Source organism: Lissotriton vulgaris, chromosome 6, assembly GCF_964263255.1.
Source record: "Lissotriton vulgaris chromosome 6, aLisVul1.2, whole genome shotgun sequence".
Classification (NCBI taxonomy): domain Eukaryota; kingdom Metazoa; phylum Chordata; class Amphibia; order Caudata; family Salamandridae; genus Lissotriton; species Lissotriton vulgaris.
The window spans coordinates 1835606040-1835620076 of record NC_141694.1 but is presented as its reverse complement, the minus strand read 5'-3'; the positions used below and the strand labels follow the sequence as shown (position 1 = coordinate 1835620076).

Below are 14037 nucleotides of genomic sequence, written 5' to 3'. Positions count from 1 at the left end.
CTATTTTTTACCATATAAATTGTTGTATAGCCAGTACATGATGAAAAAAACATTGTTAACACCATCGTTGCTAGGGAGATTTCCCTCCTGTGCTGAGTCTACTTTTTAGGTTTCGCTGGTGAGCGGAGCCGATTAGGCTCCGCCTCCAGAGAAATCTAATGAGTATAGTAAGCACTATGGAAGACGCCCCCCCGTCCGATTGGCTAGCTCCATAAACGGAGCCTAGCCATTGGACGAGGGGCCTGTCCGTCAATGCCGGACCAGACACGGGGGCGTTCCCGACATTCTTTGGCTTTTGCCGACGTCACGGGACGCCGGGAACGCCCCCGTGTCTGGTCCGGCCGGCCGTGCTTGCTGCTGTCCTGCCTTACTCTGTGTCCCTCCTCCCGCCGTCCCCCTCCTCCCGCCCCCCTCCTCGCTGTCCTGTGCACGTTTCCCGTTTTTCGACCACGGCCGCCGGAGGAAGCCCTGGTGAGTGCGTGTTAAATCTTGCCTTCCCGCCCCCTCCTCCCCCTCCCCGTGTGTCCGTTCCGCCCCCTCCCCGTGTGAAAGGGATTTGTTTCTGGAGCTCGGCTCGGGTCCATTCCCGCCCCCTCCCGCTTCCCGCCCCCCCCTCCCCCCTCCCGCTCGGAAGTGCGTGTGCAGTTGCTCATCTTGCCTTCCCGCCCCCTCCTCCCCCCTCCCCGTGTGTCCGTTCCGCCCCCCTCCCCGTGTGCAAGGGATTTGTTTCTGGAGCTCGGCTCGGGTCCATTCCTGCCCCCCTCCCGCTTCCCGCCCCCCCCTGTTCTGTGCCCGTTCCCGCCACCCTCCCTCCCTGTGCTCGCCCCTGTCCTGTGCCCGTCCACTTAAACTGCATCCTCTGATGCATTTGTTTTTGTTCCCGCACTCTTTCGATCAGGGAGCCATTCTTCCAGTGCTCGAACTCTCCCTGCTGGTTCCAGTGTGCGGACAGCACCTGTCCCCCTACAAACTTTAAAGAGAGCACACGTGGTGCCCGTTAGCTCGGGTCCATTCCTGCCCCCCTCCCGCCCCCCCCCTGTTCTGTGCCCGTTCCCGCCACCCTCCCTCCCTGTGCTCGCCCCTGTCCTGTGCCCGTCCACTTAAACTGCATCCTCTGATGCATTTGTTTTTGTCTTCCAGTGCTCGAACTCTCCCTGCTGGTTCCAGTGTGCGGACAGCACCTGTCCCCCTACAAACCTTAAAGAGAGAACACGTGGTGCCCGTTAGCTCGGGTCCATTCCTGCCCCCCTCCCGCTTCCCGCCCCCCCCTGTTCTGTGCCCGTTCCCGCCACCCTCCCTCCCTGTGCTAGCCCCTGTCCTGTGCCCGTCCACTTAAACTGCATCCTCTGATGCATTTGTTTTTGTTCCCGCACTCTTTCGATCAGGGAGCCATTCTTCCAGTGCTCGAACTCTCCCTGCTGGTTCCAGTGTGCGGACAGCACCTGTCCCCCTACAAACTTTAAAGAGAGCACACGTGGTGCCCGTTAACATGCGTGGCCGCCTGCTTGCCGCCGTCGACTGAGTCCTCTGGCTGTCTCTGTTGTGACCGTCACACTGTGTAAGGGGTGCGGGGGACGGTGAAGGTATGAAAGCTGGGCCGCGGCTTCCGAGCCTTTATCGGTAGACTCCAGGCAGCGGTGCAGTGCTGAGGGGCGCGGGGCTACGGGGGCCACTTCCGGTCACAGTGAAGAGGGGCCAGGGGGTGCTGGGCCCCCCTCGCAGGGGGCGAGAGCAGTGCGGACAGATAGGACGCAGGGAGAGATTACCAGCTGCCACTTTTGAAACTTTTTTTTTTAACTTCCTGCCCCTGGTGTGATCTGTGTTTGGCTGCAGTCTTCACCCCCTTGAGTGTGCGCAGCAGCGTGTGTCTCGGTGTTCACGGCTGCTGGTGTTTCTCTGTCTCAAAAAAAAAAGTGCGCAGCAGCGTGTGTCTCGGTGTTCATGGCTGCCGATGTTTCTCTGTCTCTCTCTCCCAGTGTCTGGCTTTTCTGGTCCATATATTTGTCTGCTTTCTGTGTCTTAGTCTCTCTTAGTCTCTCTGTGTGTGCAGCTCTTGTCTGTGTGACTGTGTCCTCTGTTTCTACCTGTGTTGCCATCTCCCAAGGTGTGTCTCTTCTAGTGTCTGCAGGCTCTGTTGTCCGTCTGTCTCTTAGTGTCTGCGTCTCCCATTTGTTTGATTCTCCCTTTGTTGCATCTCAAAGTCTGTATCACCAAGTGTCTGTGGCCCATCTCTTTTTCTTTGTTTCTTAGTGTCTTTCTCTCGGTGTCTGAGTCACTCTGTCTGCCTCTTCCATATGTGTGAGTCTCCCTGTATTGCTTGTTGCATTTCGCAAAGTCTGTCTCTTCTGCTGTCTGCAGGCTCTGTCGTCCATCTGTCTATTGGTGTTTGTGTCTCCCAGTGTCTGTGAGTCACTCTGTCTGCCTCTCCCATGTGTCTGATACTCCCTGTGTTGCATCTGCCAAGGTCTGTATCGCCCACTGTCTGCGAGTTCGATGGTCCATCAATGTTTCTCTGTGACACAGTGTCTGTATCTCCCGGTGTCTGTGATACCCATGTATCTGCCTCTCCCATGTGTCTCTCTCTTCCATGTATCTCTCTCTGCCATGTCCTGGTATCTACCATTTGCATCTCCCAATGTCTGGCTCTTCCAGTGTCTGCGCGATCTGTGGCCCATCAATGTGTCTCTCTGTCTTAGTCTCTGTGTCTCCCGGTGTCTGTGATACCCATGTATCTGCCTCTCCCATATGACTCTCTCTCCCAGTATCTGCGGGTTCTGTGGTCCATCACTGTGTCTCTGTCTTAGTGTCTGTGTCTCCCATTGTCTGTGATACCCATGTGTCTTTCTCTCCCACGTGCCGTCATATCCCATATGCATCTCCCACGGATTGTCTCTCCCAGTGTTTGCAGGTTCTGTGGTCCATCTGTGTCGCTCTTAGTGTATGTGTCTCCCATATTCTGTGTCTCTGCGTTATGATTCCTATGTGTCTGGTCTCCAGTGTACATCTCCTATGTGCCTGCATCACCCAAAGTCTGTCTCTCCCAGTGTCTACGGGTTCTGTGGGCCACCTCTGTGTCTCCATGTGCTTGTTTCTCCCATGGGCTTGTTTCTCCCATGTGCATCTCCCATGTGTTCGCATCTTCCATGGTCTGCCTCTCCCAGAGTCTGCAGGCTCTGTGGTCCACATCTGTATCTGTGTCTCTTAGTGTCTGTGTCTCCCAGTGTCTGTGATTTCTTGTGTCTACCTCCCATGTGTCCACATCTCCCATGGTCTTTCTCTCCCAGTGTCAGCAGGTTCTGTGGTCCGCCTCTGTCTGTGTGTCTTAGTGTCTGTGTCTCCCATTGTCTGTAACTGCCTGTGTTTGCCTCTTCCTGCGTTTCCATTTCCCCTACATCTGTGACTCCCTTCTGTCTCCCAGTGTGTGTTCCTCGTGTCCATGCCTTCGCCCTCTGCTGTCTGTCTCCCAGTGACTCTCTAGTGGCCCCTTCTGTCTCCACACATGAGTGGGTATAAGTGAGGAGAAGAGCTGAAGTGTGATTGAGGACTGCACTATCAGATGTATGTGATTGGCAGCTCGGCAGACACCTCTGATGATCTTGTAAATGCTGCTTGGCAGCTGCAGTGGGTCCCTGCCAGTGCTTTGATTCTGGGGTGAATGCTCCTGTTAGAAGTAGGGAAGGGGGTGTGCGGTGTATTTGTGGTCCTGGGGAAACGTTCTCTTTAAAGCCAGAAACTTCAAGGTTTTTCTCCTCCATATTTGTTCATAATTATTGATTTTTTTTTTAGCTGTTAGATCTATGCAAATCTCTTGTTTTGTGGTTATTTTTTGTGGCAGCTAGTCTGAGTAAACAGTCGGTGTGTCTTTTAGATGAGGAGCGTGTGGCATGGAGGTAACAGATTTGTCCAGGATCACAAGTGGGAAAGCCAGCTCTAAAACTTCAGAATCTTGGTTTTAGTGTCAGCAACGAATTTGTGTATATATTTTTACATCTAACTTAATCACTGAGCCACGTGTCCTGGCGTTATCGCATTTCTTAAAAACGACTATCTAGTTTTTTTTTCTTCTTTTGCTTTGGTAAGCTATGGCACATTTTTTTTCTTATTTCTATTGTTTGTTCCACATTTCCTGTAGCACTCTCCTGTGTGTGTGTGGCTCTGGGTGGGTGTGTGTGTGGCTCTGGGTGGGTGTGTGTGTGGCTCTGGGTGGGTGTGTGTGTGGCTCTGGGTGGGTGTGTGTGTGGCTCTGGGTGGGTGTGTGTGGCGCTCTGGGTGGGTGGGTGGGTGTGTGTGGCTCTGGGTGGGAGGGTGTGTGTGTGGCTGTGGGTGGGTGTGTGTGGCTCTGGGTGTGTGTGTGGCTCTGGGTGGGTGGGTGGGTGTGTGTGTGTGGCTCTGGGTGGGTGTGTGTGTGTGGCTCTGGGTGGGTGTGTGTGTGTGGCTCTGGGTGGTGTGTGTGTGTGTGGCTCTGGGTGGGTGTGTGTGTGTGTGGCTCTGGGTGGGTGTGTGTGTGTGGCTCTGGGTGGATGTGTGTGTGTGGCTCTGGGTGTGTGTGTGTGTGGCTCTGGGTGTGTGTGTGTGTGTGGCTCTGGGTGTGTGTGTGTGTGTGGCTCTGGGTGGGTGTGTGTGTGGCTCTGGGTGTGTGTGTGGCTCTGGGTGGGTGTGTGTGTGTGGCTCTGGGTGGGTGTGTGTGTAGCTCTGGGTGGGTGTGTGTGTGGCTCTGGGTGGGTGTGTGTGTGTGGCTCTGGGTGGGTGTGTGTGTGTGGCTCTGGGTGGGTGTGTGTGGCGCGGTGGGTGGGTGTGTGTGGCTCTGGGTGGGAGGGTGTGTGTGTGGCTGTGGGTGGGTGTGTGTGGCTCTGGGTGTGTGTGTGGCTCTGGGTGGGTGGGTGTGTGTGTGTGGCTCTGGGTGGGTGTGTGTGTGTGTGGCTCTGGGTGGGTGTGTGTGTGTGTGGCTCTGGGTGGGTGTGTGTGTGTGTGGCTCTGGGTGGGTGTGTGTGTGTGTGTGGCTCTGGGTGGGTGTGTGTGTGTGTGTGGCTCTGGGTGTGTGTGTGGCTCTGGGTGTGTGTGTGTGTGTGTGGCTCTGGGTGTGGGTGTGTGTGTGTGTGGCTCTGGGTGTGTGTGTGTGTGTGTGTGGCTCTGGGTGTGTGTGTGGCTCTGGGTGTGTGTGTGTGTGGCTCTGGGTGGGTGTGTGTGTGTGGCTCTGGGTGGGTGTGTGTGTGTGGCTCTGGGTGGGTGTGTGTGTGTAGCTCTGGGTGGGTGTGTGTGTGGCTCTGGGTGGTTGGGGGTGGCTCTGGGTATGTATGTGTGTGTGGCTGTGGCTCTGGGTATGTGTGTGTGTGGCTGTGGCTCTGGGTATGTGTGTGTGTGTGGCTGTGGCTCTGGGTATGTGTGTGTGTGGCTGTGGCTCTGGGTATGTGTGTGTGTGTGGCTGTGGCTCTGGGTATGTGTGGCTGTGGCTCTGGGTATGTGTGTGTGTGGCTGTGGCTCTGGGTGTGTGTGTGTGTGTGGCTGTGGCTCTGGGTGTGTGTGTGGCTCTGGGTGTGTGTGTGTGTGGCTCTGGGTGTGTGTGTGTGTGGCTCTGGGTGTGTGTGTGGCTCTGGGTGTGTGTGTGGCTCTGGGTGTGTGTGTGTGTGGCTCTGGGTGTGTGTGTGTGTGGCTCTGGGTGTGTGTGTGTGTGTGTGTGTGGCTCTGGGTGTGTGTGTGTGTGGCTCTGAGTGTGTGTGTGTGTGGCTCTGGGGGGGTGTGTGTGGCTCTGGGTGTGTGTGTCTGTGTGGCTCTGGGTGTGTGTGTGTGTGTGTGGTAGTAATTGCTGTCTGCTGAGCTCGTCCGTAGGGTACAATAGGTCTCACATTTGCGAGAGATTAAGCTAATGGCAATGTAAATGACAATGCCATTTATTTATCTGTTTTTAAAACCAACACATAAATACAAATTTTGTCATTTACAATGCCAATAGCTCTAACTTTTCCAAAGGCGAAACCATTGCATTGTAAATGCTTGTTTCCCATTGTTCATGACGAGCTCAGCTCGTCATAAGCACAGGAGCGCTGTACTGCATGACGAGCTGAGCTCGTCATGAGCAGGGATGCGGTTAAGGTGCAGTTCAGTTGTTGGCTCTTGGTACCTGGGGTTCTTGGAAAACCTACAAACCCTTTATATACTCGCAACCTAGTAGGGTCCAGCAGACGAAACAGTATATTGCTCTAGAAAATCTGCCATGGCAACAAGAAGTTACAAACGAAAACAGTCACAAATGGCTGTATTTTTCTACTCAATTTCAATATTCTTTTATTTTGATCTGTTACCAACTATGGGAAAACTTTGAAGGATCTACATAAATAACCCCTTGCTGAATTCAATTTGATCTAGTTTTCAGAAACGTATAGCTTTCCAGGATCTGTCATAGGTTTCACACCTGTTTCCACCACAAACTGGAAAGAGGCTGAAAGCACAAAAAATAGGAAAAGTGGGCTATGTGCCAGTAGAATGCCAAAACTGTGGTAAACAAATCGGTTTTCTGAATCAAGTCTGTCTGATACTGAAAGCTGGGAAGTTGACGATTTTAGCACTGTAAACCTTTTGTTGATGCTCTTTGTAGAAAAATAACATACCCTTTTCTGCTGCAGCACTTTTTTCTTATTCCCTCAACTCTCCCCCCCCCCCCCCCCCCAACCTTAAAAAAAACCTTGCATTTAGCTATCTTTTGGGAAATTTCGGTCTCCTCCAGGGGAATCATCAAGCCCTGGGGACTAACAGAGTCCCCAGGATGTTGGGGGAAAAGGAGGCAAAATTGGTGTGGATACCTTATGTGGGAACTAACAAAAAAGACAATTTTTCATTTTGTGCTCACACTTTGCAACCATTTATCAGTTCCGTTGTTATGTCAATCAAAGTGCACTGAACAAAATCATTATCAATAGTCTTGAACTATGCTATCAATTATGACAGTCTCCTTTTTATAAAAATATATGTATTCAAATAATTCAAATGCATATCAGTATGTCCACCATATACAAATTAATAAATATACAATACAGTAAAAAATACAATAAAAAAAATAATTAAGTCAATGTCAGAAATCATTATTACAGCAACCACACCATTCAATTTAAAGTATTCTAACAGCAGAGAGTATATTATTTGTATATACCTTGTGTAGATCATCAATTATAAGCATAAACAAATAGGAACAATCAATAACTATGTATCAAAGTGTTTTCAATGTACAAATTGTGACAAAAGTTATTGAGGCCTAAGCACAAACTATCCCAAATCCCCTTGAACAGGCTTAGCAATGTGTGTTTGTTGAATAGGGAGGTCTAGCAGCGAAAGGGGGAGGCTTATCACTTACCTTCAATATTTCTGCTTTTCTGTCTAACATCAAAGACAAGCCTTTCTAAAATAAGCAAAAACGAGAAAATTAAAAACATCAAGAGAAAGACTTTACAGAGATATAAATATTACTACTTTTATTATATGTTACACTCTCTACAGCAGAAAATAAACTATTTATTGGGTAGATTTCATTTGAAAGTCACAGATTTGTTTAGTGCAGACTCAGCATTGAGAATTGTGTAATTTACAACTCAAGTAGAAGGTAAATCGGAAATATTTTCTATCGTCATTAACATAGCAAATACAGCTTAGAGTTCTAACTACAGTCTGAAGCCTAATTAAGTTTTGTGAGAATACAAATGTTTACTATACATAACCAAGTTGCTTTTCTAAGTACATGCAACAAGATCTCAGATAGTCAATCCAATGGAAGAATGAACTCTAGCAATAGAGCAAACTCATCTACCGGGAATTTGGCAGCCATCAAGCGCTCAAAGGAGGATAGCTAGCACTTTTTGAGGTCTGCTCCAACTTGACAACAAAAGCAACAACCCGTCCCTTTTCACCTCTATACAGCTTTGAACACAATCCTACAAACAACAACTGGTTCTAGTATTTTCTCTTGAACGCTATCACCAGTTTTTGATCAACATAAACACAGAATCAGAACACAGTTGTAGAAGAAATAAGGTGCTTTAATTGCAGGGACAGAAGACAAGCTTTTCATACAAAGATGGCAGAACTTTACACCGTCCTCCCACTCTCAGTCAAAACCTGGATAACAGAGAAACTTCATGTGAATGAAAGCTCCAAATAGAACTACTAATAAATAAAACTTTGCTCAGAATATATTCTATACAATCTTATAAAGTATCACAATAACACCTACAAAATAGGCTAGACAAAGCTAATGATTCAAACATATATATATATATATATATATATCTACCGACCATAAATGTACTCATTAGGTTAAAAAAACATGGGCGCTTAAAAAGAACAATTTCTTTAACAATTGGTAAGAAGGAGAAGGGTTTAATAAAGTGCATCAAACAAATGCAAACCATGAAGGGAGGTTGTGTAAATTAGTCAAACAAAAGCAGGAACTACTAATACTTCTGTGACACTGTTGTGGGCGTAATAGATTGAGGTACACTGCGAGGACGATTCAGCAACTAGCGCATTGATTATTGCGCTTTCACCCCAATGACTTGCAGCACCGCGCTTGTTAAATCACCGGGACCAGCGCCTTACCCGTTTTGGAGATGGCGGGCGCACAGAGGAGCCAGCAGCACTGCCTGTGACTGCCTGAGGGTCGTGCATCAAGGCGGCAGGGACTCAATCTCCAGGGGGGCCCTGCCTGATCCAGAACACCTGGTCCTGCGCTTGGTGAGAGCCCCGCCCCCTGGCCTTGGACGCTCTACAAATTGGAAGCTGTTCACCGCTGCGCAGGTCGCCGGGGCCAGGGGCGGGCCCGTCAGAGCCCGTCAGAGCCTGAAAGAGACTGGACTGGGCCATTCCCTTTGGTTCCGTTTTGCAGGACTAACTTCGGTGGATGAAAGGTGACCTTTTGACTTCAATTGACTTCAAGAACTTAACTCACTAATACTCTATTAAGTATGGCACCTAAAAACGTGAAGGGTCAAAATATGAACAATAAGGGTGTAGCTGGGGAGATCATAGGCCCGATTGACGCCTTTATCACTATGGCTGCCTCGGCCCTTGAAAAGGAAATTGCCCGAACGGTCAGACGCCTATCCCTGGAGCCTGCTCTACAAAAAAGATCCTCGTTGGGGCATATTGCTTTAGCGACATCACCTGCGAATATTCTTAGCCAAGATGCTGCAATAACTGAGATAGGTCCGGAACATAAGGGCATCTCGGACAGAAGTGGGGTGAATGCTAGCTTAGTGTCCTTCATGGCCTATCGGAGCGTTGATTCCGGGGCCAGGAAGAGCATTGAGATACCTAAAATCCAAACAGTTGTACAACAATCTTTAGAAAGTACACCAGTGCCCGCTTCAAAACGTAAACGTGTTGGTAAAGCACAGAAGGGGGGCCGTGTAAAGAGGTTAAAAGAACAGTCACCTAGGCAGAACCTAGGTAGTCATAATAATAACGATCAGATCCTCTCTCGGGGAGAGCCAACTTCGCAAACTCAAGCTAATTCCACCCTTGATATCATAGACATTGATCAAAGTGGCGCTGAAGATATACCTCGTACCTTAGAAAAAATAGAACACTTGGTAAGGTCTCTAATTTTGCCCGTAGTAGAGCGGTTAAAAAGGTTAGGCACACAGTTGGAGGCCCCGCAAAATACCACCCAGGTCAACTCTGAAATACTAAAGAATCTGGAAAAGGCGACTCAAGCTCCAAACACTGTATCTAATTTACCCAAATCCCCGAAAACTACGCAGAAATCCGCCCCCAACAGAAAGTTATCAAATGGGAGTACTCGGCCTATTGCGTCAGTGGGAGATAGGACTAAAGAGAAGCCACTAAACCCAGTGAGAGAGATACCCACTGTTAAGGGGGATGGAGATAAAGTTAGGACTGGGTCTAATGGGCCACAGACTAAAGTCATCTCGCCAGACAAAGTAACACCGGAGTTTGTAAATAGCAGGAATGACATTAAAGGAGGGGACCTTCCTAAAGAATCCTATCCGTATGTGATAGTGTTAGTAGGGGTTCCAGAATGGCGTAACAACAAGGTTGAGCCCTTTCAAGAGTTGAAAAACAAGGTGATGTTTTGGTTAGAGGAAAACAGGCCACTGAGACCTGACTTACGGGGCGAAATAATTAATGTTAGACGTGTAAGGTGGGTGGGATACAAGGCTAAGGATGTTGAGGGCGACTGCATTGTAGTAAATTTTAGACACCCTCATGTTGCCTAATATATCAGTGGCTTCCCTAATTATAACAGTAGGGGTGCGATCATGACTTTTGATCTAGAATATTTTTATCCACAGACACCTCAAAGAGCTGGTATGAGGACCTCACATCCGCCATTCTATAGGACAAATTGGGCCAACAGCAGACACCCTGTCAATATCCCGCAAGCCCCTTTTATTCATGGAGGTTATCCACAAAAGGTTTTTCACCACATACAGGGTGCAGGAGACTTTTTTAACATCCCAGTTTTTAACCCTTTTGACGCACTATCCGATTTAGGGGGGATAGATTGACATACAGGGGGGAGTAGTAATCTTAATGAGCAGGAAACACCTCTTATCCAGGAGGGACGGGTTGAACAAGTGGAAAATGGTTACCTAGGTTTGGACGAAAAAGGAGTAAAATTGAATCCGGAATTGACTGATGATTTTATTGTGCCGATTGGCACGGATGAATCATCCCCCAGGGTAGCTATTGTTCCGGCTAGTACTGATATCCAGTTTGTAACTTGGAATATTGCAGGTCTCAGGAACAAACTGGATGACCCTATTTGGAGAGAATCAATTGGGCTGGCAGACATAATTTGCCTACAAGAAACGTAGGATCAAGGGAACAGTTTCAGTTTGGACGGTTATTCTTCGTTTTTCATCCCTGCAATAGCTTCATCAATGTGGAGGGCCAAGGGGGGTCTAGTCCCGTTAATCTCTGCCACGATCCCAGGAAAATGTACCCAGATAGAGAACTTGAATACAGAAAACTGAAAAATCTACAATCAACTCTTTTTTGAAATTCTTATGTGTGGGAAGTCTCTGTTTGAATATATATTATTACTGTGAAATATAGAAATTGGATAAATTAAATATGTGTGTACAAACCTTGGTGCGGGTCAACTTTCCGTGATAGATGGTTGTAGATGGGACTTGGTGTGGTTTATTGTGAACTCCAAGTTGTGGTGCAGCTGAATGGTGGCATGAGTGTGTTTTACGCACTGATTGTGTGAGCTGGCTTTTATGAGCCAGTCATCGAGGTACGGGAAGACATGGATGTGCTGTCTTCGTAGATGCGCTGCCACCACTGCCAAGCACTTGGTGAACACCCTTGGTGCTGTTGTGACTCCAAATGGGAGTACATTGAATTGGTAGTGCTGCCCGTCTATTACAAACCTAAGATACTTCCTGTGATCCTTGTGAATGGGAATGTGGAAGTATGCGTCCTTGAGGTCTAGAGTAGCCAGGAAGCCACCTTGTGACAAGAGAGGAAGGACTTGCTGGAGTGTGAACATGTGAAAATGGTCTGACTGTATGTATATGTTTAGCGGTCTGAGGTCTAAAATAGGCCTTAGAGAGCCGTTCTTCTTTGGAATTAGAAAGTATAGAGAGTAAACCCCCTTGTTTTGCTGGTGTAGAGGAACTAGTTCTATTGCACTTTTTTCTAGCAGAGATACTACTTCTTGCATTAACAGTGATAGATGTTCTTGGGACATTGGATGCTGTTTGGGTGGTATGTTTGGGAGGGTAGATGTTAGTTCTAGACCATAACCTGACTGAATAATGTGTAGCACCCACTTGTCTGATGTGATGTTGATCCAGGCAGGCAGGAATTGTTGGAGTCTTTCCCCCACAGGAGTGGAATGTTGGGGGGGAAGGGGAGGAAAGTCATTGGGTAGGGGTAGAGGCAGAGCGGGAGGTGTTGTTTTCTGCCTCTGCCTTACCCCTGTAACCCCCTCTCTGGTAGCCCTTTGTGAATGTGAATTGGCAAGGGGTTTGTAGGAAGAGGAGGGACTTTCTGCAGAGTAACCTCTTGTGTTGCCTCTGTATGATGAGCGACGAAAAGAATGTCTCTGAGCTTGCTGCTGCAAGGCTCCCATAGATTTTTCTGGGTCAGTGTCTTTTTTCATTTTTTCTAAAGACACGTCAACATTTGGGGCAAATAAGTGTGTCTCATCAAATGGCTGATTAAGTATGGAGTTTTGTAACTCAGGTTTAAACCCTGAAATACGTAGCCAGGCATGTCTAAGTAGTAGGGTGCTGGTATTGTTTGCCCTTGAGGCAGTTATCTGCGTCATCCAGGGCACAACAAATGGAGGTATTGGTGATATTTTTACCTTCTTGTATGAGTTCTCTAGCTCTGTTTTTATATTTATCAGGTAGGTGCTGCATGATAGACTCTAGTTCTTCATAATGTGCCCTGTCATATCTTGCCAGCAACGCTTGGGTGTTGGCAATGCACCAGATGTTGGCTGCTTGTACCGCAGTTCTTTTGCCAGAGGCGTCAAGGAGCTTAGATTCTTTGTCTGGTGGTGAGGCTTCACCTGTTGTTTGGGAATTAGCTTGTTTACGTGCATTGGACACCACTAAAGAATTCAATTGTGCTGGGCCTTTAATATTAACTGGGTCTGCAGGGGCCGCTTTATATTTCTTCTCAATGCGAGGATTGACAACCCTAGCTCTGACGGGTCTTTAAAAACCTCTGTTGCGTGCTTGATGACGCCCTTGAGCATTGGTAAAATGGCAGTAGACCTTTGTGTGTTGTCAAAAGTGTCTAATAGGAAGTCTTCCTCTACTGCATCGGTGTGTAAGTCCACCCCATGATATTGTGCAGCCGTTTGGACCAATAGGTTAAAATCTATGTTGTCTTCTGGTGGGGAAGGTGTGGAAGGGTATACATCATCTTAAGGGAAGTTAGGCACATCAGGAGTGTTGTAATCATCCCATGGAGTAGGTGACTGATGGGGACTATTAGTCTGTGCTGGGTAATATGCACCCCCACCTTCATAATCAGAATCTGTGTATACATCATCGTCTGGATTATGAGATAGTGTAGGAGAATGATGAGGTGGAGGTGGTGTAGGAGGAGGAACAGTATGGGGAGGTGGTGGAGAAGGGACCCTTAAGGGAGAGGTTGCAATGTCTCTCTTCTTTGCAGGGGGAGGAGGTGCTGGCGCCTCAAGTGGTCTCTTCTTGGAGCTGAGAGTCAATTGTCCAGTTTTAGGATCCTTTACAAGAGTTTTTTGCTGTGGATCCGGTGTAAAAAGTTACTGTGAGCAGGGCAAATCCTTTGGCGTCTAAATTTTCGGCTGCATAGGTCTTTTAGGCACAGAGTCGGTAGCTGGCTTAGGAGTGTGACCCTTCGAAGTGTCTTTCACTGGAACCTGTTTTTTCGATTCCGAAAGTGTGCATGTGAATCTGGAGCTTTGGTTGATTTTTTACTCAGCTTTGAGTGCGGTTTCGGCATCGATGAACCGCTGCTAGTCTTCGGCGCCGTGTGCTTGGGTGTCGAAGCAACGGTCGACGTGGAAGAGGAAGATGGCTTTTTCTTCGGTGTCGGTACTGGGTCGGCACCGGAAGTAGGCTGGCTCGAGCCCGAGCCGCCTGAAGGCAGAATGGGCTTATTTGCCGGGCCCGAAGGCGGGGCGTTGGAAGCAGTCTTTCAGTGTGCACCCCAAGGTGAGGGTGTGACCGAAGCCTTTTTTGAGGGTGTCGAGGAAGGGGTGGGGTCGACGGTCTTACTTACGACCCGTTGAGCTGGAGTGACTTCCTCTACGTCTTCGGCATCCGAGGAACCGATGCTCTCCTTGGCGTACTGGTGTTCTGGCACGTCGACGCCCTCGTAGAAGATGTTGTTGGGGATCAAAGCTGACGAGCGAGCCATAGTTCTTCGAGCTCGTCAGCCCCGAATGGTCTTCTTGGAGCGGAATGAGGCACACGCCGAACAGTCTTTGTCCTTGTGCTCTGGTGAGAGGAAAAGGTTGCACACCTCATGTAGGTCAGTGTGGGGAAACTTCGACCCACATTGAGGACATTTTTTGAATGGCGT

The 14037-nt window shown here is 48.6% G+C and overlaps 1 protein-coding gene across 5 annotated transcripts in view; it reads right to left on the bottom strand.

Annotated features, from left to right (window-relative positions):
• The window catches only part of DNMT3A (DNA methyltransferase 3 alpha), a 1977379-nt gene that overhangs the window by 589575 nt on the left and 1373767 nt on the right, over nucleotides 1–14037 (bottom strand). For all 5 annotated transcript variants that reach the window (XM_086928111.1, XM_086928112.1, XM_086928113.1 and 2 more), the window contains one exon: nucleotides 7346–7390. In XM_086928111.1, the coding sequence (XP_086784237.1) occupies nucleotides 7346–7390 (45 nt within the window). The remainder of the gene's footprint in view (nucleotides 1–7345; nucleotides 7391–14037) is intronic.